The sequence below is a fragment of the Ascaphus truei genome, unplaced genomic scaffold (genome assembly GCF_040206685.1).
Source record: "Ascaphus truei isolate aAscTru1 unplaced genomic scaffold, aAscTru1.hap1 HAP1_SCAFFOLD_1071, whole genome shotgun sequence".
Lineage (NCBI taxonomy): Eukaryota > Metazoa > Chordata > Amphibia > Anura > Ascaphidae > Ascaphus > Ascaphus truei.
The window spans coordinates 677-22,500 of NW_027453937.1; the positions used below are offsets into that span (position 1 = coordinate 677).

The 21,824-nt window shown below is 44.4% G+C and overlaps 2 protein-coding genes across 2 annotated transcripts in view; one reads left to right on the top strand and one right to left on the bottom strand.

Annotated features, from left to right (window-relative positions):
- Positions 1-2,965: 2,965 nt before the first annotated feature.
- On the bottom strand, positions 2,966-21,197 carry LOC142475120 (uncharacterized). Its single transcript, XM_075581133.1, has 4 exons — positions 20,750-21,197; positions 19,273-19,338; positions 17,531-17,596; positions 2,966-8,699 (listed from the first exon to the last, which is right to left on the bottom strand). The coding sequence occupies exon 4, from the start codon at positions 6,369-6,371 to the stop codon at positions 4,917-4,919; it is 1,455 nt and encodes a 484-aa protein (XP_075437248.1). The 5' UTR covers positions 6,372-8,699; positions 17,531-17,596; positions 19,273-19,338; positions 20,750-21,197; the 3' UTR covers positions 2,966-4,916.
- The window catches only part of LOC142475119 (unconventional myosin-IXb-like), a 102,380-nt gene continuing 96,291 nt past the window's right edge, over positions 15,736-21,824 (top strand). Inside the window, 1 exon segment of the mRNA XM_075581132.1 lies at positions 15,736-15,874. The gene's annotated coding sequence lies outside the window, so the exon portion shown is untranslated.

Here is a 21,824-nt window from a genome sequence, read left to right on the forward strand (position 1 = left end):
GACTGGGGGGGGTGGCTGACTGGGGGGGGGGGGGTGACTGACTGGGGGGGGGTGACGGGGTGACTGACTGGGGTGACGGGGTGACTAGAATAAAAGAATAAAACACGATATTAGTGTATCATGTCCACATTGGGGGATTGGGGGGAAAAAAAGGGGAGGGGGGGAGTGGGAAGGGGGAGTAGGGGGGTGGGGTAGGAGTGGACGGTGGTGGGATGGATGGTGGGTTCCCACTAACTAATCACAGAATACATAGAATATATGGATCCAGTGACTCACACGGGCTTGTGTGGTGTCTCTCCCTCAACGCTGACTGGTGTGGGTAAATACAGACTCATATACTGGAGTCTCAGATATACATTAAACTCACACGGCCTGATGTGAGTCCTTGCCCTCAGAGGGTAATGTCCTGTATGGATGGTGTCCTGTTGTTTCAGCAGAGTTGTCCCCCGATGGGTGTGGTGTGTGAGTGTCTCCTCTCCCTGTATCCCAAATGACCAAAAAGCAATGTGCAAACCAAAAGTCAAAATGAATTAAAAGGTCTTTAATGGGTTAACAGTGAAGACATGTGCATACACTATGCATACATGTTGTGGTGCTTAAAAGGTATAAAACAATATATGACACGATAACACAATGAACTAAACAGTATGTGATGTACTGAAGCAAACACAAAAAAGGACTCTCACACTAAACGAATATACAAAATCACTTGCCCAGCATCATCCGCTCAGAGCACTCCTGCACGATCTCCTACTCCGTTTTTTGCTCCAACTGGCGCGTCCGGCAGCGGAACCGGAAAGGGGGATCTGAACCGGATGTCCTGCAGTGTGCTGGGTCCCTCTGTCAATGAGCTCCGGCAGGGAACTACGCGTTTCGCAATAAGCTTCGTCAGGTTCCTGCCGGATGCTCATTGTGTGCTGCATTTATAGGTGCCCCCATTAGTTTAATTGGAGAAACACCTGGATTAAGGGCATGGTTTAAATTTAGACGGTTATATCTCTTTATAGGAGCTACCTTTGGAAGCCCCTAATGTCAGGGATAGTGAGATGTGCCTGTAAATATAAATAATGGGTTAGATAAGCATATATTAAAATTAGATAAGCATATATTAAAATAAATCAATACATTATAAAAACTACATTTTAAAAAATACTTAGAGATGATCATTGTATTTGTCCTTAGAAGCATTTTAAGTTTAATAAAAAACGGTGGAAATTGGAATTTGATTGGGGTATTTGTGTGATTTGGAATCTTTTAGTTCCTCCGTGTGCAGTATTTTTAAAACCATTCTCTGTTGGTTAAAATCTTTACATATGTAATACAATAGTGCCACCATGTGGCTGGATGTGAAAATTACCTCAACACTGTCATAACCTAATGGTAAAAGTTAAGCAATCTTGGTAGTGTGGCACACATCCCTTTAAAGTAACTTAAAAATGTGCCAGAGTGTATTACAGCAAAAAATATATTTATGTGACAAAAGTTATAACGAATTACATATGTGACGGAAAAAATATAATATTATTATCAAGATGGTTAAAAAACCTTACTGTTTATAGCCACTACATCTGACATAAGGGTAGAACAACCTAGACACCCAAAATCTTGGTTTCCTCATTCAGCTATCTAAAATGTACCACTCAATATCTCCGTGTTAGTTAAAAGATATTTCATTTGTAATACAATGCTGCCACCAAGTGGCCGCATATCGAAATTGCTACTTCAAAACCCTAATATTATCTCTACCACACTGTGGATAGTGTGGTATTCAAGTGTAGAGTCATTGTTTAAAATATATTGCAAAAGTATATTCCAGCGGATGACGAGAGTACTGCTGCGGCCGAGTTTATTCGAGCATTTGCCCGTTCTCGGCCGCAGCAGTAGCCTGGCGCGCGCCGGAGGGTGACGGGCGCGCGCCGAAGCAGCGGAAGAGAGCCCTCCGATCGGGGCGCTCTCCCTCCCGCTGCCGGGTCCGCCGGGTCCCCCGGAACCCCCTGCCGCCGTCCCCCACATCGCGGGACACCAGGGCTCCCTCGGGGAGCCCTGGACGCGCGTGCAGGGGGCGCAGGCTCCCGATGACGCGTGACCGCGCGGCACGCCGAGGGGCGGCTACTAGCAAGCCGGGAAATCTCCCGGCTTGCGGATCTGGCCGATGAGCAATAAAGTGTGTCGGTAGTGTATATCAAATATGCATGAGCATGGGTTTACACAGACATTTGATATTAGAAAAATACTTGTATAGGTGATTTCGACGCGGAGCTCTCATGTGGTGAAAAAGTTCAAAATGTTCAAAACGTATAGTCCAGATTCTTCATAACTCCTTTCTAACTTCAATTCATGTTGCAGAGGTTGTCGCGATGGTATGTATCATTTCTGGTCCTGAAGGGTTGGTTCGAGGTAGATTCATATTTGGGACGTGCGCCCTATTGGAGATTGGAGAGGAAGTGGATCAGTGTGTGTTAAAACAAAGAGGTAGATGTAAATGAAATTTAATAAAATAAAATAAAATAGTAGATGTTATAGAATAGTAGATGTTTATAAAATATTAAAAAATAAAAGTTGTTTAAAAATTGTTTACAAATGGGGGATTTGGAGCAGATTGATGGGTGTTCAGAGAAAGGCTTCAATGTCTATCTCTACATTGAGGCCTGTGGGTACCAGGCTTTTCAATTTGTAGATCCAAAACGTTTCTTTTCTTGATAGAGATGTCAGTCTGTCGCCTCCCCTCCAATGTGGGGGGACTACTTCAATGCCCCTAAATTCAAGGCCCGACGGATCTCCTTGGTGATGTAGTGCGAAATGCTTAGAGACACTATGTGTCATTAGTTTCCGTCTGATATTCCCTAGGTGTTCCAAAAAACGCACCCGCAGGGGTCGACTGGTGCGCCCTACATATTGGAGTCCACAGGGGCAGTTTAAAAGGTAGACTACGAATTCTGATTTGCAATTAATGAAGCTGCCGGTTTTGAACTGTTCTCCTGTTAATACATCAGAGCTGAACTGAATTTTTTCCTTACTTCCCTGTTTGCATGCTTTGCATGTATTACATCTATGGAAACCTTTGGCTGTTTGTAGCCAGTTTGAGTCCTGGCCTGTTGTTCTATTCTCCATTCTAAAGAGGCTTGGTGCTAACTTTCTTTTGATGTTATCTGCCCTTTTATAGATGACTTTCGGTTTTTCTGGGAGGTACTCTTTCAGGGTGGGGTCTCCCTGTAGGAGATGCCAGTGTTTATTCAGGATCTGTTGTATGCTTCCTGCATCCTGACTAAACTGTGTTAAGAAAGCGATGCTGAACTCTTCTTTGGGTTTAGGTGGATTAGTTTTAAGGATTTCAATACGTTCGAGCTCCCCTACTTCTCTTATTGCTATATCCATCTTATCGTTATCATAGTTTTTAGCAATGAAACGCTTCTTAAGAATATTGGATTGTTCCCTATAAATATGGTCATCGCTACAGTTTCTCCTAATTTGACGAAACTGTCCTGGGGGTATGTTCTTTAACCATTTTTTGTGGTGGCAGCTAGTGTTAAGTAGGTAGTTGTTACAGTCCACTTTTTTGAAGAAAGTTTTAGTCTTTAGTTTGGTGTCTTCTATGTAAATAGTAAGGTCTAAGAAGTCTACCGTGTTATTTCCTATGCAAGTTGTAAAAGCCAAGTTCCTCTCATTAGTATTAATATAGTTTAAGAAATGGTTCAAGTTTTCACTACTACCTTTCCAGATGAAAAACACATCATCGATGTATCTTCGCCACAGCACGAGATCCGCACCAAATTCATGCTCTGACCAGATGGTATCGGTCTCCCAATTGTCCATGAACAGATTGGCATAACTTGGTGCGAATTTCGTACCCATCGCTGTGCCACATTTTTGTAGGAAATATGTTCCATCAAATTTAAAAAGGTTATGCTTCAGAATAAAATTGATACTTTCTAAAATGAAGCGTCTTTGTTCTATTTTAACAGTTGGGTCTTTTGTTAATGTCCTATTGATGGCTTCAATTCCATCGTCGTGTTTTATGGATGTGTATAATGAAGTTACATCACAAGTGCACATTTTGTAGTCATCTTGCCAAATTACCTGTTCTAATACATTAAGAATTTGCGTGGTATCTCTTAGATAGGACCGCATCTCCGCAACATATGGTTGTAGAAAACCATCTATATATTCCGATAGTCGCGACGTGAGTGAGCCTATCCAAGAGATGATGGGTCTCCCTGGTGGTGCTTTAATATCCTTATGTATTTTGGGTAAAAAATAAAATATCGGCATAACTGGGAATTTTATATTTAAATAGTCGTATTCTTTTTCATTTAGGACTCCTGTTGTACTGCCTTTGTCTAGTAGGGTGAGGAATTCTATACAGAATTCTTTATGCGGATTCGTCTTAAGACGTGCATAGGTGATGTCGTCAGATAATATCCTCTCTGCTTCTCCCTTATAATATTCAGTGTCCATAATGACAACCCCCCCCCCCCCTTTGTCTGCTTGTTTGAATATGATATCCTTATCTTTCTCTAAGTTTTGCAAAGCGATTTTCTCTTTTAGTGTTAAATTGTTCTTCGTTATCTTTGTCGTACCTGAGGTCAGTTTGTCAAAGTCTTCCTGGATTTTTTGGTGGAACATTTCTAGATTATGGCCTTTTGCCCAGCTAGGATAGAATTTGGACTTGTTTTTAAGATTTGAATGTTTAAAATCACTCTCTATGTTTATGTTCGTATCATTACTTACTATCTCCCTAGTTTGTGCGTCTTTGGAAAGAAATTTTTTTTTAAGCGTAAGCTGTCTGATGTATTTGTGTGCGTCTATATACAGATTAAAACTATTCGCCTTAGCAACTGGCGCGAAATTCAGCCCCTTTTTTATAAGCTTACATTCATCTATGTTGAGTTCTTTTTTACTTAGATTAAATATATTGTTTACATCGCTGCTCTTTTCCTGTGTCCTTCTTCCTCCCCGCTTTCCTCGTGTGGTCTTTTTCTGAGTTTTGTGTTTGGTGTTTCTATTTCTTTCTGTTCTTCTACCACTAGAGTGCGATTCTGGGTGGCTATTGGTGGTGGTTTTGCTACTTGGGCCTGTTCTAAAAAATGACCTGTATGTGGTCTGGGTGATCGTTGTTCTCTCACGTGACCTTGCTCCTTATCATGTCTTTCTCTGTATGTTTGCCTCTGTTCCCTGTAAGGTGATTTGCGTTCCCGTCTTGGGCTCTGGTCCCTATATTGTTTGTGGGGTGACCGGTAGTGTCTCCTTTGGCTTTCTTCTCTCTCATAGCGTCTCTCTCTGTATTCCCGATTTGACCCATAGTGTTTGTAAGGTGATCTGTGGTCCCTATCTCTGCTCCTTTCTTTCTCATACCTGTTATCACGGCGTTCAAGTGGTGATCTAGTTCTGTAGTTATATGTTGTTGGCTTAGCAGTGTGATACCTTTCGTGATACTCTTTTGCTTTAGAATAGTATTTATTGTCCTGCCAATGTTCTTCTCTGTCTCTATCATTTTTCTTTGCCTCGTCCCTTTTGTGGCTTCCTGTGTCTTCAATAGTGTGCGTTTTAGTTTCTTTATTCTCTCTAGGGGTTTCTAGGACACCCGCCTCCTGCCTTCTTGATGGAATTTGTCTAGCCTCTTTATTAAATGATACATTCTTATTGTTTTCATATTTGGGATAGTTCTTATGCCTCTCTGGATTCGTTGGATAGCTTAATGTGTTGGATCTTGAATTCTGGTTTTTATTACTATCTTCTCTACTCCTATATTCGAACATTTTCCTATCCCTTGGGGTGCTAGGTGGGACTAGTGAGACCCGTTGCCATTTGGGGTTTGACCCCACTACATAATCTTCCTCGTCTCGTCTGAATTTTTTGTTCTTTGACTCTATCAGGTTTTTTTCTATGGTGTCTATTTCATCCGCTAGTTTTCTGTCCCTACTTATGAAGGTGGGATTATCTATAGAGGTTTCTAATCTTTTCTGAATTAGTGTGACTTCTCGGTCAATTTCTATTAGTGTCTTTGTATGGTGTTTAATGATAAGTTTCATTAAAGTGAATGAACAGGCATCCATAGCTTCCTCCCATTGTACATTGTATTCTACATCTGCTAATTCAAAGGATGATTTTTTATCAAACCGTAAACCCCTAGGAATACGTTTGATGTCAATGTATTTTTCTAGGTAGACTTTGTCCCAGACCTTTTTGGTCTCCTTCTTAAGTAAATTCTCTAGTTTATCGAATTCATTATTTATTGTTTCTAAGTCTCCCATTTCCGCTGACTCAATTTCTCTCATTTTGTTCTCTATGTTGTTACTTCTAAAAATTCTTTTTGTGAAAACACTCTCCTTGATTTCGACCATATCTTCTATCTCTATGGTTGCTACTTCCATGTTGAGATTTCTAATGTGGGGTGCTGCCACCAGGATGGGATTAGAGAAGTCTGGAGGTTATTTGGACTGGGGCGCTCCCTAAATTTTGTGGCTTAAAAAGTTGTTGTAACGCCTTACTCTGTTAAAAAATGATAAAATTTAAAATATGATTTTGGTGTTTGTGGTGCAAAAGGGTGTGTAGAAAAACATATACTGGCCCTTTTAGTTGATTTTGTGGTTGCTGCTTGACCTTGGAGAAGGGAATCCCGTGTCCTTCTCAGCGTGGCAGTAGTGGTGTGAAGATGGTCAGCGCGAACCTCGTGGACCTCACGGATATAGTGGATCCGGATGCAGTATTAAGACAAGAATAAAAGAATAAAACACGATATTAGTGTATCATGTCCACATTGGGGGATTGGGGGGAAAAAAAGGGGAGGGGGGGAGTGGGAAGGGGGAGTAGGGGGGTGGGGTAGGAGTGGACGGTGGTGGGATGGATGGTGGGTTCCCACTAACTAATCACAGAATACATAGAATATATGGATCCAGTGACTCACACGGGCTTGTGTGGTGTCTCTCCCTCAACGCTGACTGGTGTGGGTAAATACAGACTCATATACTGGAGTCTCAGATATACATTAAACTCACACGGCCTGATGTGAGTCCTTGCCCTCAGAGGGTAATGTCCTGTATGGATGGTGTCCTGTTGTTTCAGCAGAGTTGTCCCCCGATGGGTGTGGTGTGTGAGTGTCTCCTCTCCCCGTATCCCAAATGACCAAAAAGCAATGTGCAAACCAAAAGTCAAAATGAATTAAAAGGTCTTTAATGGGTTAACAGTGAAGACATGTGCATACACTATGCATACATGTTGTGGTGCTTAAAAGGTATAAAACAATATATGACACGATAACACAACGAACTAAACAGTATGTGATGTACTGAAGCAAACACAAAAAAGGACTCTCACACTAAACGAATATACAAAATCACTTGCCCAGCATCATCCGCTCAGAGCACTCCTGCACGATCTCCTCCTCCGTTTTTTGCTCCAACTGGCGCGACCGGCAGCGGAACCGGAAAGGGGGATCTGAACCGGATGTCCTGCAGTGTGCTGGGTCCCTCTGTCAATGAGCTCCGGCAGGGAACTACGCGTTTCGCAATAAGCTTCGTCAGGTTCCTGCCGGATGCTCATTGTGTGCTGCATTTATAGGTGCCCCCATTAGTTTAATTGGAGAAACACCTGGATTAGGGGCATGGTTTAAATTTAGACGGTTATATCTCTTTATAGGAGCTACCTTTGGAAGCCCCTAATGTCAGGGATAGTGATATGTGCCTGTACATATAAATAATGGGTTAGATAAGCATATATTAAAATTAGATAAGCATATATTAAAATAAATCAATACATTATAAAAACTACATTTTAAAAAATACTTAGAGATGATCATTGTATTTGTCCTTAGAAGCATTTTAAGTTTAATAAAAAACGGTGGAAATTGGAATTTGATTGGGGTATTTGTGTGATTTGGAATCTTTTAGTTCCTCCGTGTGCAGTATTTTTAAAACCATTCTCTGTTGGTTAAAATCTTTACATATGTAATACAATAGTGCCACCATGTGGCTGGATGTGAAAATTACCTCAACACTGTCATAACCTAATGGTAAAAGTTAAGCAATCTTGGTAGTGTGGCACACATCCCTTTAAAGTAACTTAAAAATGTGCCAGAGTGTATTACAGCAAAAAATATATTTATGTGACAAAAGTTATAACGAATTACATATTTGACGGAAACAATATAATATTATTATTATCAAGATGGTTAAAAAACCTTACTGTTTATAGCCACTACATCTGACATAAGGGTAGAACAACCTAGACACCCAAAATCTTGGTTTCCTCATTCAGCTATCTAAAATGTACCACTCAATATCTCCGTGTTAGTTAAAAGATATTTCAAATGCTGCCACCAAGTGGCCGCATATCGAAATTGCTACTTCAAAACCCTAATATTATCTCTACCACACTGTGGATAGTGCGGTATTCAGTTAAGTGTAGAGTCATTGTTTAAAATATATTGCAAAAGTATATTCCAGCGGATGACGAGAGTATATCAAATATGCATGAGCATGGGTTTACACAGACATTTGATATTAGAAAAATACTTGTATAGGTGATTTCGACGCGGAGCTCTCATGTGGTGAAAAAGTTCAAAATGTTCAAACCGTATAGTCCAGATTCTTCATAACTCCTTTCTAACTTCAATTCATGTTGCAGAGGTTGTCGCGATAGTATGTATCATTTCTGGTCCTCAAGGGTTGGTTCGAGGTAGATTCATATTTGGGACGTGCGCCCTATTGGAGATTGGAGAGGAAGTGGATCAGTGTGTGTTAAAACAAAGAGGTAGATGTAAATGAAATTTAACAAAATAAAATAAAATAGTAGATGTTATAGAATAGTAGATGTTTATAAAATATTAAAAAATAAAAGTTGTTTAAAAATTGTTTAAAAATGGGGGATTTGGAGCAGATTGATGGGTGTTCAGAGAAAGGCTGCAATGTCTATCTCTACATTGAGGCCTGTGGGTACCAGGCTTTTCAATTTGTAGATCCAAAACGTTTCTTTTCTTGATAGAGATGTCAGTCTGTCGCCTCCCCTCCAATGTGGGGGGACTACTTCAATGCCCCTAAATTCAAGGCCCGACGGATCTCCTTGGTGATGTAGTGCGAAATGCTTAGAGACACTGTGTGTCATTAGTTTCCGTCTGATATTCCCTTATATTCCCATATATTCGTTTAGTGTGAGAGTCCTTTTTTGTGTTTGCTTCAGTACATCACATTGTGTTATCGTGTCATATATTGTTTTATACCTTTTAAGCACCACAACATGTATGCATAGTGTATGCACATGTCTTCACTGTTAACCCATTAAAGACCTTTTAATTCATTTTGACTTTTGGTTTGCACATTGCTTTTTGGTCATTTGGGATACGGGGAGAGGAGACACTCACACACCACACCCATCGGGGGACAACTCTGCTGAAACAACAGGACACCATCCATACAGGACATTACCCTCTGAGGGCAAGGACTCACATCAGGCCGTGTGAGTTTAATGTATATCTGAGACTCCAGTATATGAGTCTGTATTTACCCACACCAGTCAGCGTTGAGGGAGAGACACCACACAAGCCCGTGTGAGTCACTGGATCCATATATTCTATGTATTCTGTGATTAGTTAGTGGGAACCCACCATCCATCCCACCACCGTCCACTCCTACCCCACCCCCCTACTCCCCCTTCCCACTCCCCCCCTCCCCTTTTTTTCCCCCCAATCCCCCAATGTGGACATGATACACTAATATCGTGTTTTATTCTTTTATTCTTGTCTTAATACTGCATCCGGATCCACTATATCCGTGAGGTCCACGAGGTTCGCGCTGACCATCTTCACACCACTACTGCCACGCTGAGAAGGACACGGGATTCCCTTCTCCAAGGTCAAGCAGCAACCACAAAATCAACTAAAAGGGCCAGTATATGTTTTTCTACACACCCTTTTGCACCACAAACACCAAAATCATATTTTAAATTTTATCATTTTTTAACAGAGTAAGGCGTTACAACAACTTTTTAAGCCACAAAATTTAGGGAGCGCCCCAGTCCAAATAACCTCCAGACTTCTCTAATCCCATCCTGGTGGCAGCACCCCACATTAGAAATCTCAACATGGAAGTAGCAACCATAGAGATAGAAGATATGGTCGAAATCAAGGAGAGTGTTTTCACAAAAAGAATTTTTAGAAGTAACAACATAGAGAACAAAATGAGAGAAATTGAGTCAGCGGAAATGGGAGACTTAGAAACAATAAATAATGAATTCGATAAACTAGAGAATTTACTTAAGAAGGAGACCAAAAAGGTCTGGGACAAAGTCTACCTAGAAAAATACATTGACATCAAACGTATTCCTAGGGGTTTACGGTTTGATAAAAAATCATCCTTTGAATTAGCAGATGTAGAATACAATGTACAATGGGAGGAAGCTATGGATGCCTGTTCATTCACTTTAATGAAACTTATCATTAAACACCATACAAAGACACTAATAGAAATTGACCGAGAAGTCACACTAATTCAGAAAAGATTAGAAACCTCTATAGATAATCCCACCTTCATAAGTAGGGACAGAAAACTAGCGGATGAAATAGACACCATAGAAAAAAACCTGATAGAGTCAAAGAACAAAAAATTCAGACGAGACGAGGAAGATTATGTAGTGGGGTCAAACCCCAAATGGCAACGGGTCTCACTAGTCCCACCTAGCACCCCAAGGGATAGGAAAATGTTCGAATATAGGAGTAGAGAAGATAGTAATAAAAACCAGAATTCAAGATCCAACACATTAAGCTATCCAACGAATCCAGAGAGGCATAAGAACTATCCCAAATATGAAAACAATAAGAATGTATCATTTAATAAAGAGGCTAGACAAATTCCATCAAGAAGGCAGGAGGCGGGTGTCCTAGAAACCCCTAGAGAGAATAAAGAAACTAAAACGCACACTATTGAAGACACAGGAAGCCACAAAAGGGACGAGGCAAAGAAAAATGATAGAGACAGAGAAGAACATTGGCAGGACAATAAATACTATTCTAAAGCAAAAGAGTATCACGAAAGGTATCACACTGCTAAGCCAACAACATATAACTACAGAACTAGATCACCACTTGAACGCCGTGATAACAGGTATGAGAAAGAAAGGAGCAGAGATAGGGACCACAGATCACCTTACAAACACTATGGGTCAAATCGGGAATACAGAGAGACGCTATGAGAGAGAAGAAAGCCAAAGGAGACACTACCGGTCACCCCACAAACAATATAGGGACCAGAGCCCAAGACGGGAACGCAAATCACCTTACAGGGAACAGAGGCAAACATACAGAGAAAGACATGATAAGGAGCAAGGTCACGTGAGAGAACAACGATCACCCAGACCACATACAGGTCATTTTTTAGAACAGGCCCAAGTAGCAAAACCACCACCAATAGCCACCCAGAATAGCACTCTAGTGGTAGAAGAACAGAAAAAAATAGAAACACCAAACACAAAACTCAGAAAAAGACCACACGAGGAAAGCGGGGAGGAAGAAGGACACAGGAAAAGAGCAGCGATGTAAACAATATATTTAATCTAAGTAAAAAAGAACTCAACATAGATGAATGTAAGCTTATAAAAAAGGGGCTGAATTTCGCGCCAGTTGCTAAGGCGAATAGTTTTAATCTGTATATAGACGCACACAAATACATCAGACAGCTTACGTTTAAAAAAAAAATTCTTTCCAAAGACGCACAAACTAGGGAGATAGTAAGTAATGATACGAACATAAACATAGAGAGTGATTTTAAACATTCAAATCTTAAAAACAAGTCCAAATTCTATCCTAGCTGGGCAAAAGGCCATAATCTAGAAGTGTTCCACCAAAAAATCCAGGAAGACTTTGACAAACTGACCTCAGGTACGACAAAGATAACGAAGAACAATTTAACACTAAAAGAGAAAATCGCTTTGCAAAACTTAGAGAAAGATAAGGATATCATATTCAAACAAGCAGACAAAGGGGGGGGGGGGGTTGTCATTATGGACACTGAATATTATAAGGGAGAAGCAGAGAGGATATTATCTGACGACATCACCTATGCACGTCTTAAGACGAATCCGCATAAAGAATTCTGTATAGAATTCCTCACCCTACTAGACAAAGGCAGTACAACAGGAGTCCTAAATGAAAAAGAATACGACTATTTAAATATAAAATTCCCAGTTATGCCGATATTTTATTTTTTACCCAAAATACATAAGGATATTAAAGCACCACCAGGGAGACCCATCATCTCTGGGATAGGCTCACTCACGTCGCGACTATCGGAATATATAGATGGTTTTCTACAACCATATGTTGCGGAGATGCGGTCCTATCTAAGAGATACCACGCAAATTCTTAATGTATTAGAACAGGTAATTTGGCAAGATGACTACAAAATGTGCACTTGTGATGTAACTTCATTATACACATCCATAAAACACGACGATGGAATTGAAGCCATCAATAGGACATTAACAAAAGACCCAACTGTTAAAATAGAACAAAGACGCTTCATTTTAGAAAGTATCAATTTTATTCTGAAGCATAACCTTTTTAAATTTGATGGAACATATTTCCTACAAAAATGTGGCACAGCGATGGGTACGAAATTCGCACCAAGTTATGCCAATCTGTTCATGGACAATTGGGAGACCGATACCATCTGGTCAGAGCATGAATTTGGTGCGGATCTCGTGCTGTGGCGAAGATACATCGATGATGTGTTTTTCATCTGGAAAGGTAGTAGTGAAAACTTGAACCATTTCTTAAACTATATTAATACTAATGAGAGGAACTTGGCTTTTACAACTTGCATAGGAAATAACACGGTAGACGTCTTAGACCTTACTATTTACATAGAAGACACCAAACTAAAGACTAAAACTTTCTTCAAAAAAGTGGACTGTAACAACTACCTACTTAACACTAGCTGCCACCACAAAAAATGGTTAAAGAACATACCCCCAGGACAGTTTCGTCGAATTAGGAGAAACTGTAGCGATGACCATATTTATAGGGAACAATCCAATATTCTTAAGAAGCGTTTCATTGCTAAAAACTATGATAACGATAAGATGGATATAGCAATAAGAGAAGTAGGGGAGCTCAAACGTAGTGAAATCCTTAAAACTAATCCACCTAAGCCCAAAGAAGAGTTCAGCATCGCTTTCTTAACACAGTTTAGTCAGGATGCAGGAAGCATACAACAGATCCTGAATAAACACTGGCATCTCCTACAGGGAGACCCCACCCTGAAAGAGTACCTCCCAGAAAAACCGAAAGTCATCTATAAAAGGGCAGATAACATCAAAAGAAAGTTAGCACCAAGCCTCTTTAGAATGGAGAATAGAACAACAGGCCAGGACTCAAACTGGCTACAAACAGCCAAAGGTTTCCATAGATGTAATACATGCAAAGCATGCAAACAGGGAAGTAAGGAAAAAATTCAGTTCAGCTCTAATACAACAGGAGAACAGTTCAAAACCGGCAGCTTTCAAAAAAAAATATAATAAAAAAAAAAAATATAAAAAGAAAAAAAAAAAATTAATCATCAGAATTCGTAGTCTACCTTTTAAACTGCCCCTGTGGACTCTAATATGTAGGGCGCACCAGTCGACCCCTGCGGGTGCGTATTTTGGAACACCTAGGGAATATCAGACGGAAACTAATGACACATAGTGTCTCTAAGCATTTCGCACTACATCACCAAGGAGATCCGTCGGGCCTTGAATTTAGGGGCATTGAAGTAGTCCCCCCACATTGGAGGGGAGGCGACAGACTGACATCTCTATCAAGAAAAGAAACGTTTTGGATCTACAAATTGAAAAGCCTGGTACCCACAGGCCTCAATGTAGAGATAGACATTGCAGCCTTTCTCTGAACACCCATCAATCTGCTCCAAATCCCCATTTTTAAACAACTTTTATTTTTTAATATTTTATAAACATCTACTATTCTATAACATCTACTATTTTATTTTATTAAATTTCATTTACATCTACCTCTTTGTTTTAACACACACTGATCCACTTCCTCTCCAATCTCCAATAGGGCGCACGTCCCAAATATGAATCTACCTCGAACCAACCCTTGAGGACCAGAAATGATACATACTATCGCGACAACCTCTGCAACATGAATTGAAGTTAGAAAGGAGTTATGAAGAATCTGGACTATACGTTTTGAACATTTTGAACTTTTTCACCACATGAGAGCTCCGCGTCGAAATCACCTATACAAGTATTTTTCTAATATCAAATGTCTGTGTAAACCCATGCTCATGCATATTTGATATACTCTCATCATCCGCTGGAATATACTTTTGAAATATATTTTAAACAATGACTCTACACTTAACTGAATACCGCACTATCCAGTGTGGTAGAGATAATATTAGGGGTTTGAAGTAGCAATTTCGATATGCGGCCACTTGGTGGCAGCATTGTATTACAAATAAAATATCTTTTAACTAACACGGAGATATTGAGTGGTACATTTTAGATAGCTGAATGAGGAAACCAAGATTTTGGGTGTCTAGGTTGTTCTACCCTTATGTCAGATGTAGTGGCTATAAACAGTAAGGTTTTTTAACCATCTTGATAATAATAATATTATATTTTTTCCGTCACATATGTAATTCGTTATAACTTTTGTCACATAAATATATTTTTTGCTGTAATACACTCTGGCACATTTTTAAGTTACTTTAAAGGGATGTGTGCCACACTACCAAGATTGCTTAACTTTAACCATTAGGTTATGACAGTGTTGAGGTAATTTTCACATCCAGCCACATGGTGGCACTATTGTATTACATATGTAAAGATTTTAACCAACAGAGAATGGTTTTAAAAATACTGCACACGGAGGAACTAAAAGATTCCAAATCACACAAATACCCCAATCAAATTCCAATTTCCACCGTTTTTTATTAAACTTAAAATGCTTCTAAGGACAAATACAATGATCATCTCTAAGTATTTTTTAAAATGTAGTTTTTATAATGTATTGATTTATTTTAATATATGCTTATCTAATTTTAATATATGCTTATCTAACCCATTATTTATATGTACAGGCACATCTCACTATCCCTGACATTAGGGGCTTCCAAAGGTAGCTCCTATAAAGAGATATAACCGTCCTTTTTTGTGTTTGCTTCAGTACATCACATACTGTTTAGTTCATTGTGTTATCGCGTCATATATTGTTTTATACCTTTTAAGCACCACAACATGTATGCATAGTGTATGCACATGTCTTCACTCTTAACCCATTAAAGACCTTTTAATTAATTTTGACTTTTGGTTTGCACATTGCTTTTTGGTCATTTGGGATACGGGGAGAGGAGACACTCACACACCACACCCATCGGGGGACAACTCTGCTGAAACAACAGGACACCATCCATACAGGACATTACCCTCTGAGGGCAAGGACTCACATCAGGCCGTGTGAGTTTAATGTATATCTGAGACTCCAGTATATGAGTCTGTATTTACCCACACCAGTCAGCGTTGAGGGAGAGACACCACACAAGCCCGTGTGAGTCACTGGATCCATATATTCTATGTATTCTGTGATTAGTTAGTGGGAACCCACCATCCATCCCACCACCGTCCACTCCTACCCCACCCCCCTACTCCCCCTTCCCACTCCCCCCCTCCCCTTTTTTTCCCCCCAATCCCCCAATGTGGACATGATACACTAATATCGTGTTTTATTCTTTTTTTCTTGTCTTAATACTGCATCCGGATCCACTATATCCGTGAGGTCCACGAGGTTCGCGCTGACCATCTTCACACCACTACTGCCACGCTGAGAAGGACACGGGATTCCCTTCTCCAAGGTCAAGCAGCAACCACAAAATCAACTAAAAGGGCCAGTATATGTTTTTCTACACACCCTTTTGCACCACAAACACCAAAATCATATTTTATATTTTATCATTTTTTAACAGAGTAAGGCGTTACAACAACTTTTTAAGCCACAAAATTTAGGGAGCGCCCCAGTCCAAATAACCTCCGTGACGGGGTGACTGACTGGGGTGACTGACTGGGGTGACACACACACACACTCTCCCATGCATGCATGCACACACATACACACACTCTCCCATGCATGCACACGCACACACACACGACAGGGGGTAGAAGAGGAAAGGCCGCACGACCGAGCACCACCACTGACCCGCTCGCTCCCCCCCCCCCCCCCGCGACCATCTCCCGCCCTGCGCGGACAGCCACGGGACAGTGGAGAAGCGGAGACAAAGTAGGTAAGGGGGGAAAACCCCCGCTACCATCTCCAGCCCCGCGCAGGGATCAGGCGAAGCGGCGCGGGAAGCCGGGGTAAGCGTGGAACACCCCCACTACCATCACTCGCCCCCCAAGGGTATCGCGGGAAGCCGGGGTAAGTGGGGAAGCCCCCCACTACCATCACCCGCCCCCCAAGGGTATCGCGGGGAACATCCCCACTACCATCACCAGCCCCGCCGCGGGTATCGCGGGAAGCCGGGGAACACCCACTACCATCACCCAAGGATCGGGGGAAGCCGGGGGGGGGAGAAGGGGGGGGACACCTCTGCCCCGCGCGGGAAGCCGGGGTAAGCGGGGGCCGGGGAGAGAAGGGGGAACACCCACGCTACCATATCCAGCCACGCGCGGGTATCGGGGGTTGGGGGGAGAAAGGGGGAACTGCAGGAGGCAGGGAAGGAGCAGAGGGGATGGAGGATTGGAGAGTACTTACGCTCGTACTCTCCAACAGATCTCCGGCCAGAAAAAATGGCCATTCGTTGGGGGCCGGCTCATATAGAGCCTGGCCGCGCGCGCCAATCAGCAGTCAGGTAGGGGGAGTTATTTTTTTTTTGTTTGTTTCAGGCAGCTAGAGCGGGAAAATTTCAGCGCGAGCAGGGAAATTTAAAAAAATAAACACGTGTGCTGCTTGGGCCAATATTTACTCGCCCAGGGGTTAAATCCACCCGCCCCGGGCGTGTAAATGTATAGGATTGTCGAACACTGTATATATATATATATATATATATATATATATATATATATATATGTGTGTGTGCGTGTGCGTTTGTGTGTGCTTGTGTGTGTGTGTGCGTGTGCGTTTGTGTGTGTGTGTGTGTGTATGAGCAGAGCAGTGACGTCACCAGCTCCCCAAGCAGGAGCGCCGGGTGTCCTGGCTATTTCGCAAGCTCACGCGGGGAGTGCTGCGGGCAAGTTGAGCGCGCTTCAAAGTCTCTTTTTTTTAAAGCCTGGGTGAAAACTGAACTCGGCAAGCACAGCGCGGTCAGCACGCTCAGCGCTAGCGTGGCCGCAGCCTAAGTGATGAGTAAAATACTTTCCCGCAGCTCCTGCGCTGACTCGCTTGCTACATACAGTTGCTTGCTTGCTGGATAGCGCAGTTGTGGGGATAATAATGCCGCGGCCGTGGGTTTGATCCCCACACCGGCCATTCTGCAGCTTTCTTTGCATTTGTTCTGTGTTTTATAAAAGGTTACGAGGATGTAAAAGTTTAAATTGATAAACATACCATGAATCGCTCCCTAGGGTCGTCTCAATCAGCGCTGCTCCCTTCCCCCGTTACCACACGAGAACGCTGGGAAATTAAGGGATTTATCTCAGTATAGTGAAATATTAGGAACATTTTGTATGGAGCAGAATAATTAGCACAGGGAAAATAACAGGAAAATAAAGCCCATCATAAGCACAATTTTTCAAATATTTAATCTACATTCTTAGGCCGCGCATATAGTACTGGCGACGTCGCCCGAAAACAGAAGCATTGCCGCCGCGTGCACTTATAGTGCCCGCTACGGCGACAAAGCGACGTCGCCGTTGCGGAAACTGGTAGCCGGCAAAATTAGATTTTTCAAGGGCCGTCACGTCACGTCACTTGAACAAATCAAATTGCCGGAATCCCGCACTGCCGCCGCCCGGCGAAACATAACTTTTGCCGGTGGCGACGGCGTCGTCACCCGTCTTGTCGCCATCGACGGCACTATAGGAACAGCCTTAATCATTTCTTCTCTCCCTTACTGTGCCTCTCTCTCCCCCTCACTGTGCCTCTCTCTCCCCATCACTGTGCCTCTCTCTCCCATCACTGTGCCTCTCTCTCCCATCACTGTGCCTCTCTCTCCCATCACTGTGCCTCTCCCGCTCGCCTCACTGTGCCTCTCCCCCTCCCCTCACTGTGCCTCCCCCCGTCCCCTCACTGTGCCTCTCCCGTCCCTCTCCTCCTCCCCTCACTGTGCCTCTTTTTCCCCCTCCCCTCACTGCGCACCTCTTCCCCCTCCCCTCACTGCGCCTCTCTCCCCCTCCCCTCACTGCTTCTATACCCCCTTCCCCCACTCCCCTCACTGTGCCTCTCCCCCTCCCCTTGCTGCGCCTCTCTCCCCCTCCCCTCACTGTGCCTCTCTCCTCCCTCCCCTCACTGTGCCTCTCACCCCCTCCCCTGACTGTGCCTCTATCCCCCCCTCACTGTGCCTCTATCCCCCCCTCACTGTGCCTCTATCCCCCCCTCACTGTGCCTCTATCCCCCCCTCACTGTGCCTCTATCCCCCCCTCACTGTGCCTCTCTCCTCCCTTCCCTCACTGTGCCTCTCTCCTCCCTCCCTTCACCCCCTCCCCTCACTGTGCCTCTCCCCCCTCCCCTCACTGTGCCTCTCTCCCCTCACTGTGCCTCTCTCCCCTCACTGTGCCTCTCACCCCACTCCCCTCACTGTGCTTCTCTCCCTTCTCCTCACTGTGCCTCTCTCCCCTCCCCTCACTGTGCCTCTCTCCCCCACTCCCCTCACTTTGCCTCTCTCCCCCCTCCCCTCACTGTGCCTCTCTCCCCCCTCCCCTCACTGTGCCTCTCTCCCCCTCCCCTCACTGTGTCTCTCTCCCCTCTCCCCTCACTGTGCCTCTCCCCCCCCTCACTGTGCCTCTCTCCACTCACTGTGCCTCTCCCCCTCCCCTCACTGTGCCTCTCTCCCCTTCCCCTCACTGTGCCTCTCTCCCCTTCCCCTCACTGTGCCTCTCTCCCCCCCTCCCCTCACTGTGCCTCTCTCCCCCCCTCCCCTCACTGTGCCTCTCTCCCCCCTCCCCTCACTGTGCCTCTCTCCCCCTTCCCTACATACAGTTGCTTGCTTGCTGGATAGCGCAGTTGTGGGGATAATAATGCCGCGGCCGTGGGTTTGATCCCCACACCGGCCATTCTGCAGCTTTCTTTGCATTTGTTCTGTGTTTTATAAAAGGTTATGAGGATGTAAAAGTTTAAATTGATAAACATACCATGAATCGCTCCCTAGGGTCGTCTCAATCAGCGCTGCTCCCTTCCCCCGTTACCACACGAGAACGCTGGGAAATTAAGGGATCTATCTCAGTATAGTGAAATATTAGGAACATTTTGTATGGAGCAGAATAATTAGCACAATTTTTCAAATATTTAATAAATTGACTGGGAGGGAGGGAGAGAGGTGACTGGGATGGAGGGAGGGAGGGAGAGAGGTGACTGGGAGGGAGGGAGAGAGGTGACTGGGAAGGAGAGATAGAGGTGACTGGGAGGGAGGGAGAGATAGAGGTGACTGGGAGGGAGAGATAGATGTGACTGGGAGGGAGAGATAGAGGTGACTGGGAGGGAGAGATAGAGGTGACTGGGAGGGAGAGGTGACTGGGAGGGAGGGAGAGGTGACTGGGAGGGAGGGAGAGGTGACTGGGAGGGAGGGAGGTGACTGGGAGGGAGGTGACTGGGAGGGAGGGAGGTGACTGGGAGGGAGGGAGGTGACTGGGAGGGAGGGAGGTGACTGGGAGGAAGAGATAGAGGTGACTGGGAGGGAGGTGAAAGGGAGGGAGGCAGGTAGGGAGGTGACAGGGAGGGGGGAGGTGACAGGGAGGGAGGGAGAGAGGTGACAGGGAGGGAGGGAGAGAGGGAGAGAGGCGACAGGGAGGGAGAGATAGAAGTGACTGGGAGGGAGAGATAGAGGTAACAGGGAGGGAGGGAGAGATAGAGGTGACAGGGAGGGAGGGAGAGATAGAGGTGACTGGGAGGGAGGGAGAGATAGAGGTGACAGGGAGGGAGGGAGGTGAAAGGGGGGAGGCAGGTAGGGAGGAGGGAGGGAGCTGACGGAGGGAGGGGGTGCGAGAGGTGACAGGGAGGGAGGGAGAGAGGTGACAGGGAGGGAGATGACAGGGAGGGAGGTGACAGGGAGGGAGAGAGAGAGGTGACAGGGAGGGAGGGAGAGAGAGAGAGAGGGAGAGAGGGAGAGAGGCGACAGGGAGGGAGGGAGAGGTGACAGGGAGGGAGAGGGGTGAAAGGGAGAGAGGTGACAGGGAGAGAGGGAGGGAGGTGACAGGGAGGGAGGGAGGTGACAGGGAGGGAGGGAGGTGACAGGGAGGGAGGGAGGTGACAGGGAGGGAGGGAGGTGACAGGGAGGGAGGGAGGGAGAAGTGACAGGGAGGTGGAGAGAGAGGGAGAGGTGACAAGTATGGAGAGGATGACAGGGAGGGGGAGAGAGAGAGACACAAACACACACACACCCAGACAGAGACACACCCAGACAGAGACACACACCCAGAAAATTATATTAATAATTTATTGACATTAATTAAAATTAAATAAAAAATGAAGACATTAATTGGACATTCCTCATTGTCATTCCTGACCTGACCTTGGGGCTTGTTTATATAATATAAAAATGTGCTAAATAAATAGCAGGGGAAAGCAGAAATATGGTTGTGCATTATTATAAATATATATGTTGCTACTTACACTTACAGTACTTATTGTACAGACTGTGTCACACGTGCAGCGGCAGCTTTGCCTCTGAGCAGCTCCAGACTGTCTGACACACCTTCTCCTGTGCTCCTCGTGGCAGTCACTGTCACAGGTCAGTGACATCACTGCCATCCCATGGATCACTGCGGCCCCTCCCACCCGGCATCTGTCCAATCCCCTGCCGTCTTGCTGAGCTGCTCCTATCCTCCTCAAATGGCCACCAATCTCCTGCACCGTTACTCCCTGGTAGTGTAGTGTGGTGTGCTCTGCTCATACTCTGCCCCCCGGCTCTCGGCATTCTCACCCAATCCCGTGCATTTTAGCATTCTACTATGAAGGAGTATGCCGGGGCGGGGCTTTGTAGAATTCCGGCCGGCACGCAGGGGATTGGTTGAAGGATGTCTAAAGCCCAACCCCCCCGCATTCTATTCTACAAGTGAAAAAACTCACCAGCTGAGTCCCGCACCCTCCTCGCGCAGCTCCGCCGCCGCAGACTAGCGCACCGCCGCCCGCTCCACATCACATCTAAGTACCGGGACAAAGGCCAAAACCCGGGACATTTCCGGGACAGGCAGGCTACCGGGACAGTTGTGGTGTGAAGATAGTCAGCGCAAACCTCACGGGCCTCCCGATGTCGATGGAACCGAATGAAATAAAAGGATATGGATAAAAAAGAATTAAAATCTCAGTGTATTAGATACACATGTGGGGGATGGGGGAAGAGGGGGGGGGAAGGGGGAGGGGGGTGAGGGCAGGGGGTGGGAGCAAGGAGGAGGATAATGCTGGAGGGGTTGATAATTGGTTTTCCACTTTAACTAATCAAAGAATACATAAAATTATGGATTCAGTGACTCACACGGGCTTGTGTGGTGTCTCTCCCTCAACGCTGACTGTAGTGGATTTATTACAGACTCATATGCTGGAGTCTCAATATACATAAAACTCACACGGCCTGATGTGAGTCCTTGTCCTCAGAGGGTGATGTCCTGTATGGATGGTGTCTGGGTTGTCTTAGCAGAATTATCCCCCGATGGGTGTAGTGTGTGAGTGTCTCCTCTCCCCGTTTCCC

Coding starts and splice junctions, on each gene's coding strand:
- LOC142475120 (XM_075581133.1), bottom strand. CDS start 6,371: ATGGAAGTAGCAACCATAGAGATAGAAGATATGGTCGAAATCAAGGAG.